Here is a 16,332-nt window from a genome sequence, read left to right as displayed (position 1 = left end):
CTCCACCAAACAACATAATTAATAGCTACACCCTGATTACAGTTGCCAGATAAAGCAATTTTCAGTTTCTATCGAGCTTGGAAGTCATCATTGGTGACACAGCAACCGCATTCTTTCAATCATTTATTAATTAGCACCATTGTTAACCAAGTTGCTACATACAGGTCTATATTTGCTTAGATGAATCGTTTGATTTATTTTAAGACTACAACCAATGTCTCCCAGACCATGGAGACCAGACCCTATAATTGAACAGGTTGCCAACACCACTGCACCCAATGTTGTAGGTGGGTGTAGTTTTGCACGCTTTGCTTGGGTGGTGCCAAGCGACATCTAGCAACTATAAACTTTCCCACCACAAGGACGTCTACTCGCGAAGGTTTATAAGCGATTTTCAGACAAACTTTCACGACTTCGTCTGCATTCGTCGCAAAAAGTTTTATAAACATGTTTATCAAATATTCAACTCAATTTATTAATGTGAGTGGTGATTTTTATTCGAGCAGTGTACTCAGATTTGTATTTGCTATTTTTTTTACGAAGGAATTGTTTAAGCTTTGTTTGTGCATTGAGTTCTGCTGATTCAAAATGTGGCAACGTTGCTTGTTGGTCTTGGTCTTAACCCTTGCGTGGTGTTCACCAGGACAAACCCAGGAAACAGGTGAGTGCGGATATCGTAAGGGAAACTTTCAATACTTTTGCATTGCATTGTTGCAAGGGAAGTTCCAAAAGGGGTCGAATAGGACGAAGCTCGGCTCGCACTAGAATATTTTGTAACACTGAACGTACAGCGGCTAACAGAAAGGTGGTTTAAAAATATGTGTCTACTCATCACCTTGTTAAGACGCGTGTCTTTTCCTACCGTGTTTTTAGCGTCGAAAATAATGCCATTAATGCTTTTGGAATGAATGTTTAGATCCACCTTTGTGTCATTACAATTGTGTTTTGCATGAACACATAAGACGACAAGTAAAACTTTTCGTGGCAGTAATATTACAATAACCGGGCCATATAGTTATATATTTCACCAAGTGGAACAGGGTAAGAATCACTTGTATATTGACTATTGTTGTTTGACATTTACCAGTAGAAAAAATATTTAAGCAGTCTGATAATTTTCCACTGCTAAAATATCCGGCAAAATATGAGTGGGCAGAATAACCGTATAGGTAACATTGTGGTTAAAGTATCATTTAAACCTTAAGGTGCTTTGACGATCACACTAACTGGAGTACCGCCAGACATGTTGGAGGCAATATTAGCCGAAGTTGAAGATGTTATTGGGGATGCAGGAGAACTGTCAGGTGACATTTGCATTTATTTGTACAAAAATGTTTAGTTTTGGTGTAAACCAAAGGTTTAGTTTAGTTTCTCAGACTGGTAACTTCCTATTTTATTAATCAAAAACCTATATATCACCTGCAAATTCTCGCCGCCATTATTGGTGGCGAGTGATGGTAGCAGTACTCAATTACGTAACAATGCGTGTACACGTCACTGCATTTATTATTCACAATAGTGACATTGTCTTAATCTTTTGGCGGGATTTCTTTCGTTAAGTTTAGTTGTTGTGCTTGGCTGTGCAGTATGTGTTTTCATTTTTCCTGTGTTTGGAAGCAGTTAACTATCAAAAATTAACGCTCATTAAATTGTATGCTTGTATGAGGACATTTAAGGTTTGCCTACGTCACAGTTCGGTAAGTTTTGTATGGCTAGTTTGTGTGGCGCGTGCGTATGACAGCTTAACCTTAACCTAGAGAAAGATAAATCTACTTAAAACTCTTTCTGGGAACATGCAGATCTGGACGAATGTGCATTCACCGAAAACCCATGCAGCTCCCAAGAATACACAGATTGTGTAAACGGAAACTACACGTACAGCTGTGTTTGTCGAGCTGGCTTCAACGACATTACTCCAGATGGATCAAATGTAACAGTTTGCGAAGGTACTGGTTTCAATCTATCCACTGTAAAGAAAAACATTTGCGTTTTTTGTGAAAATATATCCACAATTCATTGGCAATCCGTGAAACTCCTGTACAATGGTCACTCGCAAAGAAATTATAAAAATTTTTTCTATGTGCCATGCAGTAATGCTAGGTCTAGGTCAACATAAAATTGTGCTAACTACATTTTTCTCATGCCAAAAACTTAAAGAATCACACTGGGCCAACTTAACAGTTAAATATTTTGTGTTCCAGACATTCACGAGTGTGATATGGGAACGCACGACTGCGACACTTCAGTGAGCTACTGTGATAACGAACTGGGAAGTTACTCGTGCGTCTGCGATACCGGCTTCGACATGGTTGACGGCGTTTGCCAAGGTATGTTTTTTTCAGTTGTTTATAATTGTACTCCGACTTAAAAATGATCGAAAACTGTTTAAAAGAGTGTATTTTTTCAGGAAATAAAAACTTTTTGCGAAAAATAAAAAATTCGAAAAAGTTTATTTTTTTTTCACCCCGTTTTTTAATAAAATAATTAAAATGAGGAACGCTTCACGATTTTGCGTGTCATCCTTGCGCAGGGGCCATGCTAATCTTCTCTGTATCGTTCCAATTTTAGTATATGTACCGCCGAAGCAGGTACACCAGCCTCATGTCGAGCCCCATATATGGCCCCACCGTCTTAGAAAGAACTTACGTATGTGGTGCCTGTCTGGGAGACAGCGGGGCAAACGTACGACCGACGTGTACGATTTTCACCCCTTTAACGTTCGTTTCTATCAACAACCCGAATTTAGAAAGAAAAAACAGAATTAAACTAAGTTAAACTTTTGCAATACAACAAAACAGCGATCGCAATTAGCCAGGCGAACGTAAACTTCATATAATTAACAAACAAACAAGAATAATGAAATGACCCATCTTCTATTCATTTTCATAAACAAACTAACGTCAAATTACCAGTTTTTCTGCACTGAAATTTCCAAGCGCCCACCCCGTGAATATTGAGGAGGGCATTTTTGGAACTTGGCCAAACTTCCCATTTTGTTTTCGTCCAGCAATATTTAACAGCAGGGCGCGAAATTAGTACAATTTTAAACAATTTGTTTTCTGCAAAACAGGCGTTAACTTGGGTCTCTGAACTTAAAATGCAAATACAGTAAAATATGATCCTGGTGCATGCGGTTGATGATAAGATTTGAACAAAAATATTGAATAAAACAAGGAATCTTATTTGTTGTTTCATCTCGTGCCCTGCATTGACAAGCGCGATTGTCTAGAGTTCTAGACGAAAAAGGCGCGATTGTCTGCAGTAAGCGCCAAAGAGAAAAAACGCCGCAGAGAAATTGCGCGGTGTTGCGAACATATTGAATACGGTGTTAATTTGGTGTTACTCCAGGTTGATCAACATTTGTGCAGGACATTTTTCAACCCTTTTTGTAACTTTTCACAGACATCGACGAATGTGCCGACCCCTCCACTGACGTATGCATGGACTTGTTGGCCAACTACGAATGCCTCAATACTATGGGAAGTTTCAGTTGTGCTTGTTTACCTGGACATATGCTGAACGACGCCGGAGAGTGCGAAGGTTTGTGACATAATTATCATAAGGTTTTATTACCTGTGGAACAGTGTTTCCTAACCTGTTACTATACGGATATGCCAGGTGCAAAGTTCACAATTCGCAGGAAACCACCATGTGGTTAACGTTATCACAGGGGTGGACAAAGTTGTTCCCGGCAAGAGACATCTGTATAAAATCTAATCACACAGTGGAAAAAATTGCCACATATCTCTCAAAATACCCAACAAAACAACTTCCCAATGAAAAGAGAGCCGCTTGGGAACCTTTGTTATAAACGATACTGAAGCTCTGGGTCGATTTGCCATTTAAAACTGCTGTCTCAATCACGAACAATTACCGCCCGAACACGAGGCGGAGGTTTTACAAGTTAACTTAACAATTCGTGCGTCTTGCGTGTTGACTTGCGTATAACTATTTTCTACTGCACTTCATAATACAGGAAGGCTCAGTTATGTTTAACCAAGAAATTTGGCCTACTAAAACTTTTATGCTCGGTTTTGATACTTTAAGTTAACATATACGATGAAGATTTTAAGTCCAATATTTAACGAGTGCAATTCTGCAGAGGGCGACTACTGTGAAGTTTTTGCTGCAGTCAGCTTGTCTTCGAAGGAATTGCTGGACGCTCTCATGGAAGGAACCATCTCCGAGGCTGATGCTTGGGTGAGGGTTAATTGCACATAATGCTCTTTTGTGTTCTATCCATTATTTTTCTATTTTATCAATCTGTTGACACACCGGCCAAGTTTCGACCTCGGGCCTGCGCCCAGTCGGAAACACTCTTTCTGTTGCTAATTGCTTATTTTATTATCTCAAGTACAGATTTCTGTGTTTCTCTGTTGCACAAATTGAAACGAGTGGTTTCAAGCAATTAAATTTATTTCACATTTTGACATATTGACAAGACAATACCAATCGAGGGCTTGTCTGCTGAAACTAAGCAACCAGTTTTACATTTTAATAGTATCATTACGAATTTTATTGCTATTATGTGATCCGGTTGTCATTCCCGCACTTTTAGGTTCAAATTGACACAATCCCGACGACCAAGTATGAAACGGCGCCCTACGACAACTCGCTCAGACTGTTGTACCCTTACGTGAATACTGACATCATCGATGCGTTGACTGATTACTTACCGTGCGATTTTTCGTCCGTCTGCTCTAACGACGCTCCCACATTATGTACATGCTCAGAAGGATATTATGGATCCGGACTGCAATGCTTGGGTGAGTATATTGACCAAAATAAATGTCATGTTATAATGTTTAGGTCTGGGATGGTATAGTTTTCGTTCAGGAAAGTTGGTGAACAAAATAGTTCGTACATGCGACGTATTTCCGTTTGTTGCTATTGGAAAAGTTTCGAAGCCGCTCCTTTACTGCGTTGTTCACACTTGGTAGTCCTATAGTCTTTGGTATTATAGGTCAAGTTATTTTACAAAAAACTTATTTTTTAAATTAAGTTTAATTAATTTTTTTAATTAATTTTTTTGAGGGTTTAATTTCAATCTTATTCGGATCTTACTTAATTTTTTTGCAAATCTTGCAGACGTCGACGAGTGCGAAGGGGAAAACTTGTGCGATCCAAACGCCGCCACTTGTTTCAACACAGTGGGATCGTATGAATGTGAATGCGACAGCGGATTCTTTGGGTCCGGAATGATTGGAGAATGCAGCGGTAACGTTTGGTTGTCAAATAATGGAACACGTCTTTGTACAAATAAGCCAACAATGATCATTTAGCTGTTGAGGTCGAAATGGTCTGCAGCTCATGGACCAGCTCTTGGTGTATTCGAGCGAAATGTTGGAATATTCAATCTCCTTTAAGCGCGACCATATAAGTTATATTTAATTGCTTATAAAGCATCCCATAACAGTAAAAGGCACTTTTTCGTTGATAATTCGATGCAAGTTGGCAGAATATTTAAGTAAAAATAATATCAGGATGTTTTGTCCGTGTATAATATTACTTCGACAACACGATTACGCCTTGAATGCGAATCAATGTTTTCTGATGATTTAGAACTCGACGAACCTTTCCTCACCAAGTTCCTGCAGTGGCACGGGTTGTACAAGGTCGAGGTGCCCACCTTCGTTGAACTCGTCATCGATACTTCAAGGCCAGGAAGTACGTAATACCATGACCAATAGTGCAGTGTTTCCAAAAAACTTTTGTTTCCTGTTTAAGTGAGCTAAAAAAAGATATTCCACACATGTTGTGCTATAGACGTTTTTGGTTAGCGCATCAGTAACACTTACACAAAAAATCGACCGTTTTAAACTGTTTGACGTTTCAAATGGGTTTCTCATTTTGCTTTTGCGATAGATGGAAGCCTTTTTCATTCTGTTTTTAACGTTTTATGCACAAAAGCACCTTTTGACATTGTTATAATCCATATGCAGGTATATTGTGCGCTGGCGACCTCATCGAAACGGAATGTGACGGACAATGCGTGAGAACATGCGCCGGCGAAATGTGTGCGGCAGTTTGCGTTCCTGGTTGTTCTTGTCCGACCGGGATGGTCCGGACCAATACAGATTCCTCCTACTGCATGTTGGAGGTGTGACTACTGTGTAATATTTCTATGTGCAAAGCCTTGAATCGCTGTTGAACGTTTTTTATAAATGAGCATTGGGAAGTTTGTTGTTAAACGAAGTGAAAGCACTACAGCTGTAGAAGAGTCAAGTGTAAACATAGATCGTTAAGTAATGATCTCAGCAATCGGGCGACCAAGAACAAACGTACACTGCGTTGGTTTCTTACCCAAACGGTTTTTGCACAAATTATTCACTCTATATGATGCACACAGTGTCCATCCAGAATGTCTTGTGTGTGTTACTGGTAACTGTTGCGTTAAATCAGCACAACTGCCTGTAGCTCAATGAATATTATGACTCTTTTAATTTTATACCGGTGTGTTTTCATATTTTGTTTTAGAGCGAGTGCCCAGATTCGATGGTGGGAACAGCTGCTTTCTTCAGCATGAACGACGCGCTTGAAGGTGCAACCATTTTCATCGGAAATGTTCATAGTTTAATACAGTTTCTTTGAAACAGTCAAACAATATGTTGAGATCTTTTTTATTGTTGAGTTTAATAATGCACAGCGCACTTACAATGGCACAAAGTTGCAAGACTTAATGATAGATTTGTTTGCGACTGGCAAGAAAACCTACGGGGAAAAAAATTGAGAACCGCAGAAATAAACATGTTTTTAATAAGAATTGTTTTTCCGGCACTTGAGTTACAAAAGTGTTTGTTGTATCCAACGTTATGTCCACCATCCGGCGAGACTTCCTCAAGTTATGTAAATTAAACATGTTTGTTTAAACCGAATTTTCGCCATTAGATGTGACACTTGCTAGCTGGTTGGGTTGCGTCATTGACCGGTTTCCTGACGCCGATGGTTTCGATGCCTCGTATATGAATGCCACGACTTTTATCGACGTCTTAAGGTAAGAAAAACACACCCCGATTCACACTTGTACCTTAAAACTGTTATTCCTTTAATTTTAAACGTTTGGTTTTCATGCTCTCACTTGGGTTCTTCCTGCTTCAAAATCAATTTCATAATTTTAAATAACCTTGCGTCTAAACGATTTACTTTTTCGCATACATTTTCGCTTTACTAAGCATATTCAGTTTTGAAACCTTATAAACAGAAATCAACATAAAATGATAGAACTAGCCAACAATACAAGCTAAGGTGCTAACTTGTTAAAGCGAAACATGTTTTCAAAAAATAAAAGCGTTTAGACACAAGGATATTTTAGATTGTGGAATTGACTTTAAATTTTTTACTTGTGTCACGCAAAATAAGTGTTGGCGTAAGGTTGATTGCGTGAGGAAACATTTTCATAGTTACTGCCTTTGAAACAAAAACTTTACATTGTATGTTCGGAATTGCCTTGAGTTCCTACTATCATTTATGAATTTCCACATCCACATGAACGGCGTCATGGCACCCCAGTCATAAACTTCCTTTCTTCTCAGCCCCAATTTCCATTTCAGGTCGACGGCATATGGATGTGTGGATTTCCCAGAGAACATTAATTTCGATAAAAGCATTCACCGCAGTCATTACCAAACTCTTGTCACAGAATTCTTGGAATCAATTTCTGGTTTCACGGACTATGATCATTTCTTTGCTCTGGTGAGTTACAGCCATTCACAACAATGAAAACTGATACGAATGTTCAACGGTCTTAAATTTCCCATAAAACCGTACATACATGGAACCTTTGCAGTCGAGATGACGAAGATCTAGGCGTTGTTCGCTTTTTTATCGTTTTTTTGCGCAACACTCAATAAAAGGAACGCAGTAGCGTATGGAGCACGTTCGCTTTGATTTGCGAAACTAACGAAAAACTATTTTGCAGCTTGAGGCAGCCATTCCATCATCAGATTGTTCCTCGTCAGATCCCTTTGGTAAGTTCATTTTTTGCACGTTACGTTAATAAGCAAGGGCGAAGTTAATGATATAATCACAATTTTTATATTCCCGGCTTCAGTAATTGTAAAATTGTCTTTATTTCGGCAAAAATTGACGAGAAAAAACTTTGTTTCTCAGATTCCCTTGGAGGTAAGTTCATTTTTTCTTGCACGTTGAGTAAGCAAGGGTTATGCATCAGAAAGGGTATAAACTAATATCGCAAATTAACAGACTGCAATACTTCTTCGAACCTGGCAGGGTTGTATTTTTGTTTGTGACACTGAATGTGCACAATATGGGATAATAGATTAATTGCAAAAAATTCTTAAAACTTTTCTAAAGCAACGTATAAACCCAAATTATTGAAAAATATCAAATAAGTTGTTGTGCCAGAATGGAAAGTTTGCAACCTTTTTTTTAATTTTTTTAAATGTTGTAACTGTTCGCCTCCCGCAGTGTTTCGTGTTTTGCCCCTGACACGTGTCAACGTGTACTTTTTTTCCTTTTTGTGCTTCTGAATGTTTTAGTGTAGTTTACTTTGAAATTGTGGTATCAAGTCTCGCCGAAAGGCAGGCGAAACGTCGTAAAAATACAGCACGTATATTTTAGATTTTTTAAATTTTGCAAAACTGATAAATCCAATTTTTTTTATTCTGGGCCCTGTAAAAGTTTTATAATTTTTTTACAACTATGATGTAGAATATGCAGCCATAATAGAGTTCATGCAGTAGGGACAAGGTGTTGCAAACTTTGCAATCTATGCTTCACACACGCCAATAACTAGCAAGCAATTATTTTTTGCATTCCCGGCTTCAGTAATTGTAAAATCGTCTTTATTTCGGCAAAAATTGACGAGGAAAAACTTTGTTTCTTAGGTGCACCTGGAGGTAAGTTAATTTTTTTTGCACGTTAAGTAAGCAAGGGTTATGCATGAAAAGGGTAAAAACCAATATCGCAAATTAACAGACGAACAAATTTATCAACCCGAAACTTGCAATGACGTAAACAGGAGAGGCTGTGCGTCTCCCCCTAAATATCTTATTTAAATATTTATAATTTTGGGTTTTTCGAAATATTATGTAAAAATATAAAGTAATTTACCGTTAGGCACAGCTAGTTAATTTTTACTTCGTGAGACGTTCCGTGCCACAAAAATTAACGTCATCCTTATGAAATAATTTCCCCCTCCAAACCCCAAACCGCAGAATTAATAAATGCTTTTTTTCCAGCAGGTGAAATGTGTCCTTCAGCTGCGGACACGGTCACTGATATTTTAACTAAAATTCTTCCTTGCATGAAAACTCAATTCCAGAGCAGCTATCATTTATCTGTAAGTTATATCTCTGTGTTTATCTCTAGATATTAGTGCAAATTGAAACACACTCTATTTCGTTAATCTTTATTCAGTAAAACATTTGTTTCAAAGTTTGCTTTTGGACTTTTTTGTGTTGTTATGAGCAATTTGTTACTCGAAACTCAAATGATAAAATTAACAAGTAGATTATATAAACGTATATAAACAAGGTTTATACTTGCCTTTATAATAGGTGTTATTGCAAATTCATTACTGGGTCCAAAAAAACATGTTAACTATATATTTATTTCATTCTGGTATTTTTATAGGACTTTACCTCCCTCACCCACATAATCAATTACGTCTTTGGGGAGGTCGTGTTTCGATGCATGGACGATAACGGATTCGTCGAATCTGGTTCAATCTTGTACAACGTCCTACCAGTATTTAGAGACAGCGTCTTTATTGATATGAACGGAACTGTCATCAATAGTTATCCGGGCAAGTAGCGGTGTTACGCAGGAATTTGAACCACACCCAATATTAAAGCTCGTCCCAAATTTAAACTCTCACCAGGGCATCTTGTTCTACTTAAATCAGGAATACTGGCAATGCCTAATTCGAGCAAAAAATTCAAGTGTCAAAAGACGATAAACTCCGCAAAATTAAACAGGGTGCATTTAATGGCAGATCGCGTCAATTAATGCAAGTACACGCCCATATTTATTGACTTTGCATATTTTTCAGGATTCAAAGCCCTTCTTTACCCACCAGCGATTTCCCCGAATTTACTGTGGTTTTCGAAGCCGTCAGGTGAGATTTTCCATAATGTTGTTTTTTGAGATTTTTTACAAGTTTCCCATAAGGATTGTGTAAGATGCAGACATATGGCCAATGTTTCGACCTATAAGGTTTTATCAGTGCAGCTGGTGTGACTATCAGACGACTTATTTGCCGAGCAAACGGCCAAGCAAAGACTTCCACCTTGTGGTGACTTTACAATCGCCGTCATCCGTTGGGCACCAAACTAGGTGCAACTTTACGGACAAAACATGGTGGAAACACTATGGCCATGCCAAGCTCAACCAATATTGCCGTCAGGCCCCGTGACACAATAATCATATGATAAGCAGTGTTATTGGCTCCACTTTGCTTCCAATAAGGATGTTTTATTTAACGTTTTGTTTTGTGTAAACTTATATCATTGCTGTCGTGCAGATTTCGACAATTTTATTTCTTACATCGATTACCACGAGATAGATGATGCTCTCTCCAGTTACAACGATGCTAACCCTGGAAACGGTAAGTTGTGATTTCACATTTTCATTCAATTAAACCGAAGAACAAATACAGAAAATTGTGAATTCTACATGACATTTGAATTTCGTCAAATGGCGTTCTCGAAACGACTGTTAATCGCTTTTACATCTAAACATGCAACAAATTTTTATAGCAACTCTTACGATGTTTTTGCAGCTATCGGATACACAGCCGACGAATTGGTTCAAATGCTCTACGACCAAATACAAGACGAATCATTTTACAGTACGATATTGGTTGGAAATTAAAATCCTTTACGTTTTTTTTCCACTTCGCATTAAAGTAAAAATGTTATTGTTTTTGCTTGCAACCATGTGTGATTGTGATTTCCTCACGAAGAATGATCAATGGTTTTACATTGTCCAACAACCCTGTATTAACAAAAACAGTCAACATCGCAGTTGTCAATTCCTCCGATCTAAAAGTTGACCTGCATCCAATTTTCTCTAGCCGTTATCAACAACAACCCGCTGAACTTTAGCGAACCGTTCGTCAACCTCACCGACTACATGTACAAGCCCAGCTTCTTCATGTCCTTCACCGCGTGTCACCTTCAAGCTGAAGGTCAAAACGTGGTCGGTAGTTACGAGTGCGATTGTGCGCACGGTTGGGAAGGATATGGATGGGGATCTGATGGTTGCAACGGTGAGTTACATTTCTATCGACAAACTTTGCCCAGAAACACTTTTTTCCTCTGCAGAGGGAACTGTATGGACAGTAGTGGGATTCAGCTGTATGTTTCACTTCGTGCACTGTATTCCCGCGGTTACTATGGCACGCTGCTAGTGAGTGAACCGGATGCTTAAATACTTGAATCCCACCACTGTATAGAGCATGTACCAATATACACCACGTGTTTATAATCAATTCAAAACAATTCTTTCTGTGCATGGGTGTATATATATAGAGGGTGGGAACACAAGGCTGAATTTGCCACGTCATTGGTTTAAAAACTGACACGCGGGCTGGTTTTCACTTATGTCAGGTAATATATGTTCATTTAATCGTATGATGTTCAACATCCAACAAAGTTTTGTTGAGGCTTTTTTGCAAACTGGTTTTAGGACAAAAAGTCACATAAATGTTTGTTAGATTGCGTACAACAAACATGGCACGTATCACTGTTTGTGTTGCGTACTCTTAATTTAGAGCATGCACCAATATATAACATGTACTCATTAACAATTTAAAACAATTCATTCCATTTTAACATGTTGCAATTGGATTAAGTGAAACAAGAAATGATTCACCACAGATGATTTAATAATGTTTTGTCCCATTCTATATTGAAAAGGGAACTATTTTAATTATATTTCCTCAACAGAGCTGACAATTAATTATCCTAATTTGTGACTAATCCATTTGGTTGCTTCGTAACAAGCTCTTCAGTGTATACTTGTGTGTAAAGAAAAGTTCATACATAACGAAGTCACGAAGGTTTAGTGGTCATGGACACGCGTTTAAATACATATCTATTCCGCAAATAGTTGTTAAAATAATATTCCATGACGGAACACAATTCAATTCAGTGTATGATTAATTGTTTCAACCTTATTAAATTTTAATTGTTTTGCAATCAGAATCTCATGGTTTGAAATTGTCGGGGTACAGAAGGCTTCGCAATATTTATTTGGGGGGTGTCCATTTTACGAATCAATACATTCATTGTTTACTAATATTTTATCATTAATATTTTTAATGCAAATATTTGTTTTGTTTCATTAATTTTCAGAAAAAGAATTGTTGTCACTTAGTTTGATGCTTTTATTTTTCAACTTAAACCCTTTAAGATGGCGCGATTAGACATCTGTAATAAACCTTTTCACATCGCAGATATTGACGAATGTTACCACGATTCTTACGAATGCCAGGACAACTCACATTGTGTCAATGAAGAGGGTTCGTATTCCTGTGCGTGCGACGGTGGTTACACCATGGAAGGAGAAGAATGTGTCGGTAAGATGACGTCTGACTATGTTTCTGATAAACCCTTGTGTTAAAAAAACGAACATTTCGCCTATGGTTCAAATAGGCAACTTTGCTTTTTATTGAAGCATGAAACCTCACCAGATGGACTAAGTCCGTGCCCACGTTGTTTGAAAAAAAATGACTATAATAACGATTAAAAAGGAAGAATAGTAAAAAGAGCAAATTCATCTGGAGGACGCATACGTGTAGGTTTTAGGTGGCAAAGCTTACCATCAATATTTTACATCTAATTGTAAAATGTAAAGAACCCTTGTCTGTACGGCGTTCCGGCAAGTGCACAGCGGCTAATGTGACGTGACCCAAATGGTAAATTTATTCACTTGCTCGAAAACCCATCACCTGGTACACGAAAACCTATTGGCTTATTTTTTTGTGTAAATTCAATCGTTTATGTGTATCAGAGCCATAATAATTAATGAGAACTGCAGACAGGTGCACCTCGACCTCTAAGGTCTCATCAGTGCAGCTAGTGACTTTGGCACTGGATTAGCTATCTTTATTTTTACTGCTGGCTTTAAGCAAAGTGAAAACGAGCAAATACTTCGTTACAGATATTGACGAGTGCGTGAATGGAAGTCTCAACTTTTGCGACTCAAAGGCAGTTTGCGCGAATACGAAAGGATGGTATTCTTGCTCCTGTCCAAGCGATTTAATTGATATCAATTACGACGGGTCGTTTTGCATCGGTAAGAACAAACTAATATAATTGAATTTTGGGTCAAATATAATTTTCGTCACAAATTTTTAATGAGTTTATGTGAATGCTTTGTAATTGATTCTGGAAATCATTCCTCATTCTATTGCTGTGAAAAATTCTACCTAAAGCACTTGGTACCACAGGCAGCCAGAGAACGGTTATTTTCGTTGGATAAAATCAGTCCGCTTTCTTACACAAGACAAATATATTTTGCTAAAATAAGTGTATACTTTTTTATTTAAATAAACTCTATCAAGCCAAATATATTTGTTTGAGCAAGAAAGCGAAAATAAACCTTTTCTTTCTGCTTGTGATGATTATTGGTCACTGATTGGTTAATTTTTCTAATAGAAGCTTCAGAACTTTCAGTAGAAGGTCTTAGAGTCACTGAATTTTGTATCAATTTTGTATAAAACTGTTTATGTTTAAAATATCCATTTGTTGATTCTCTGTGCCAGTGGACTACAGATACTGGGTGAGCGCAGAGTTGGGTACCGAGGACAATGGACCTTGTGACATAAACAATGCTTCCATTATGTGCGAGTTGGCTACCTTCCAATCAAGCAAGGCCGAAAAAGCGCTTGAAATTTTCCAGTAAGTCTTGCTGACGAAATCTTTGCTGTCCTTTTTTTTTTTCAAATTAAAAACTGTTGTTTCAAATCCGTTGGACTCGGTCTTTAAGGCATCAGCTTATCATAAATTCCTATTGTGAATGTTGTAAAACAATTGCGTATCGTAACTTAACGGTTAGGTGCAGAGATGTTGCTAGGCAAAACTACCTATAGGTATATCTAATAATATACACCACACTAATCACAAGGGGCCTGTCTCCAGAAATGACCCGAAGTGACCTTTTCACTTGGTCTCTCTGGTAAGCTGCGGCGCGCGGTGCGATTTGATGAAATCAATCAATTGCACCATGTCCTGGTTATACATATACGTTGTACAGCCCACTGACAAACGCACTGGAATTAAAAAGTCCATTGTAACTTCTTATCAGTGTAAATGTTTTGGTTCCTTTTTAAAAAAGCTTACGAATTCACAAGAATTGTTTTTTATTGTTTTATCATTGTAACTCTTACATCACACAGCGCACTTCTGTTCCTGCCTATCGAAATCCCGGCAACTTACAAAGAAGAAAGCTTCAGTGTTGGGTCGTTCGAATCTTCCAGTAGCGAATTGGATGAAACCGTTCCCAATCCCTTCGGCGAACTTTTGAACAGGATTCCTTCAGCGGAAAGAGAGCTTATCTTGGATCGTATGAACAGCCCGAGCAACCATCTGGACCAACTGTTAGCTCAACTCTTATCGCGATCGAAACGTTCTGTTAGCTATGGTAAAGCACCCCATATAACCTTAACGCGTATTTAGTAATTAAGTGGATCATCCACTGCAAAAACCAAGTTGCCAAACCGAACCGGTGGAACGTTCTGGCTCATTTATTACAAAAATTCAGATACACATGTATCGTCCAAGTGGTTTAATATTCGTTATAATTACTTAAACCAGCGGTAGAATAGGAGCCGGAACAATCCGAAACAATCTGATAAACTATTCTTACCATTACGCCGTTCCGGTGAGAATTCAATTGTTTGTGTGTCCCAAATAGTTGTGAGAAACTCGAATTTAATAAATTTATTCACTTACTTAAAAATATCGCCTTCTGTAGTATTTTTTCGTGTAAATTCAATCATTCGGGTAAGATTTTTTTTACTTTCAAGCCCCTAGTTGAAACTTATCCTACATCTTTGGGACACTGTTGACGTTTAGTAGTTTAACATAATTAACTTAAACTTACCTTGTCCAGAGGAAAGAAACATCTGTGATGAGGTCACTGAACGTAAAGCACTGACACGTGCTCGACGTTACGAGGATTCTGATGAGGAAGTCGAATTGTTCCACCATGATTCGCGCTTCCAGTGGTTTTACACGACAACTTGCACTGATATGAACGAATGCTCAGGAGCCAAAATGCAGTAAGTTCTACGATTTTTGTGTCAGAAGTAATGGCAGTGCTTCATTGGGAACAAAAAAAATGTCATTAAAATTATCGGAAACAGTCTGTACTGCTCGGTGATGACTGAGAGTTGTCCAAAAATTTTTTTACATGTCCAAAAATATCCAAAATCTGGCAAAGCTCAAATACATTTGAATAAGACAGAAACTGACGATGCCATTAGACGGAATTTGTTTTGTTTTCTTAAGGTCGCCGTCTGCTACTTAAGTATTTTTGTAATCATAAATTTAGTTTTCACATGAATAACATGCAAACAGCGTTGGCGACAAACTGTTGTAAGAACTTGTAACATGACAACCATAAGCACCTAAAGAACTCAGATTAACTCAAACAATATCCGCTAGGTGTCAGCAAAGGTACACACGCCAGAGAGCTGTGACGGTGAAGAAAATCGACGGAAAGATTGAGATCGAACTGGAGTTCGTTTACATTCCAAGTGCATGCGCTCCTATCTTCGTGTTCTAAACACACAGGCTGCTATGTAGGTTTTAGTAACAGTAGTAGAAATTAGCTTTAAGCTACCTTTGTACACAGATTAAAATAAATAAGTAAAAAACATAACGTAATAAACCGTAAGATTTTGGCAGAAGCGAACACAAAGGTTTGCTGACAAATATAAACGATGAGAAGGTTAACAGAGTAATATTATTTCTATCTAACCGACAAGCTATACTCGATACGTTAAAATAACTTTTCAGTGTAGGTTATAAACTAAACACAGACCAGACTGCGTAGTTTTTTAGTGTGGTTGCTGCTTCAATACCTTCCCCCCACTCTTTTGTCAACATCTTCTTCTAAGTTTAAACTTTATGTAATCTAAGATCAAATCTTTAATTCCAACTAGAAAGCACCCCCTCGCCCTTTGTAACTTCAAAACCTTTTACTCCAACAAATGTTAATCTTAACTTGCAAAGAGAAACCTTTTCTGTGCTTTTAGTTTAAACTCGCAGTAGAAGTCGCAAATAAATGGACAATTGGTTCAGTGAATTCTGTAAAAAAAAGTTTAGGAATGAGGTCCAGAGACTTTTATCAAGGCGTAATTTC

General features: G+C 37.9%; 1 protein-coding gene and 1 non-coding gene across 2 annotated transcripts; one reads left to right on the top strand and one right to left on the bottom strand.

Annotated features, from left to right (window-relative positions):
- Positions 1–458: 458 nt before the first annotated feature.
- LOC145902474 (uncharacterized) lies at positions 459–16,243 on the top strand. The gene is made up of 27 exons (XM_082990463.1): positions 459–480; positions 544–661; positions 1,206–1,304; positions 1,800–1,946; positions 2,202–2,327; positions 3,403–3,540; positions 4,103–4,200; positions 4,559–4,766; positions 5,089–5,217; positions 5,563–5,667; positions 5,943–6,100; positions 6,478–6,541; positions 6,889–6,994; positions 7,551–7,692; positions 7,919–7,967; positions 9,177–9,301; positions 9,595–9,766; positions 10,013–10,078; positions 10,484–10,567; positions 10,742–10,810; positions 11,036–11,230; positions 12,419–12,541; positions 13,126–13,260; positions 13,730–13,865; positions 14,363–14,607; positions 15,079–15,247; positions 15,633–16,243. Exons 2-27 carry the CDS (start codon positions 589–591, stop codon positions 15,751–15,753), a joined length of 3,282 nt encoding a protein of 1,093 aa, XP_082846589.1. The 5' UTR covers positions 459–480; positions 544–588; the 3' UTR covers positions 15,754–16,243.
- Positions 2,486–2,592, bottom strand: LOC145904106 (U6 spliceosomal RNA). Its single transcript, XR_014402717.1, has one exon. It is a non-coding gene; the product is annotated as a U6 spliceosomal RNA (small nuclear RNA).
- Positions 16,244–16,332: the final 89 nt, after the last annotated feature.

This window comes from Ascidia mentula, chromosome 5 (assembly GCF_947561715.1).
Source record: "Ascidia mentula chromosome 5, kaAscMent1.1, whole genome shotgun sequence".
In the NCBI taxonomy this organism is placed as follows: Eukaryota; Metazoa; Chordata; class Ascidiacea; order Phlebobranchia; family Ascidiidae; genus Ascidia; species Ascidia mentula.
Note: the sequence above shows the minus strand (reverse complement) of the source record. Positions and strands in the feature narration are given on the sequence as shown.

Coding starts and splice junctions, on each gene's coding strand:
- LOC145902474 (XM_082990463.1), top strand. CDS start 589: ATGTGGCAACGTTGCTTGTTGGTCTTGGTCTTAACCCTTGCGTGGTGT. Junction 7,968..9,176: donor TTCCTCGTCAGATCCCTTTG/GTAAGTTCATTT, acceptor CCCAAACCGCAG/AATTAATAAATGCTTTTTTT. Junction 10,568..10,741: donor CGATGCTAACCCTGGAAACG/GTAAGTTGTGAT, acceptor ATGTTTTTGCAG/CTATCGGATACACAGCCGAC.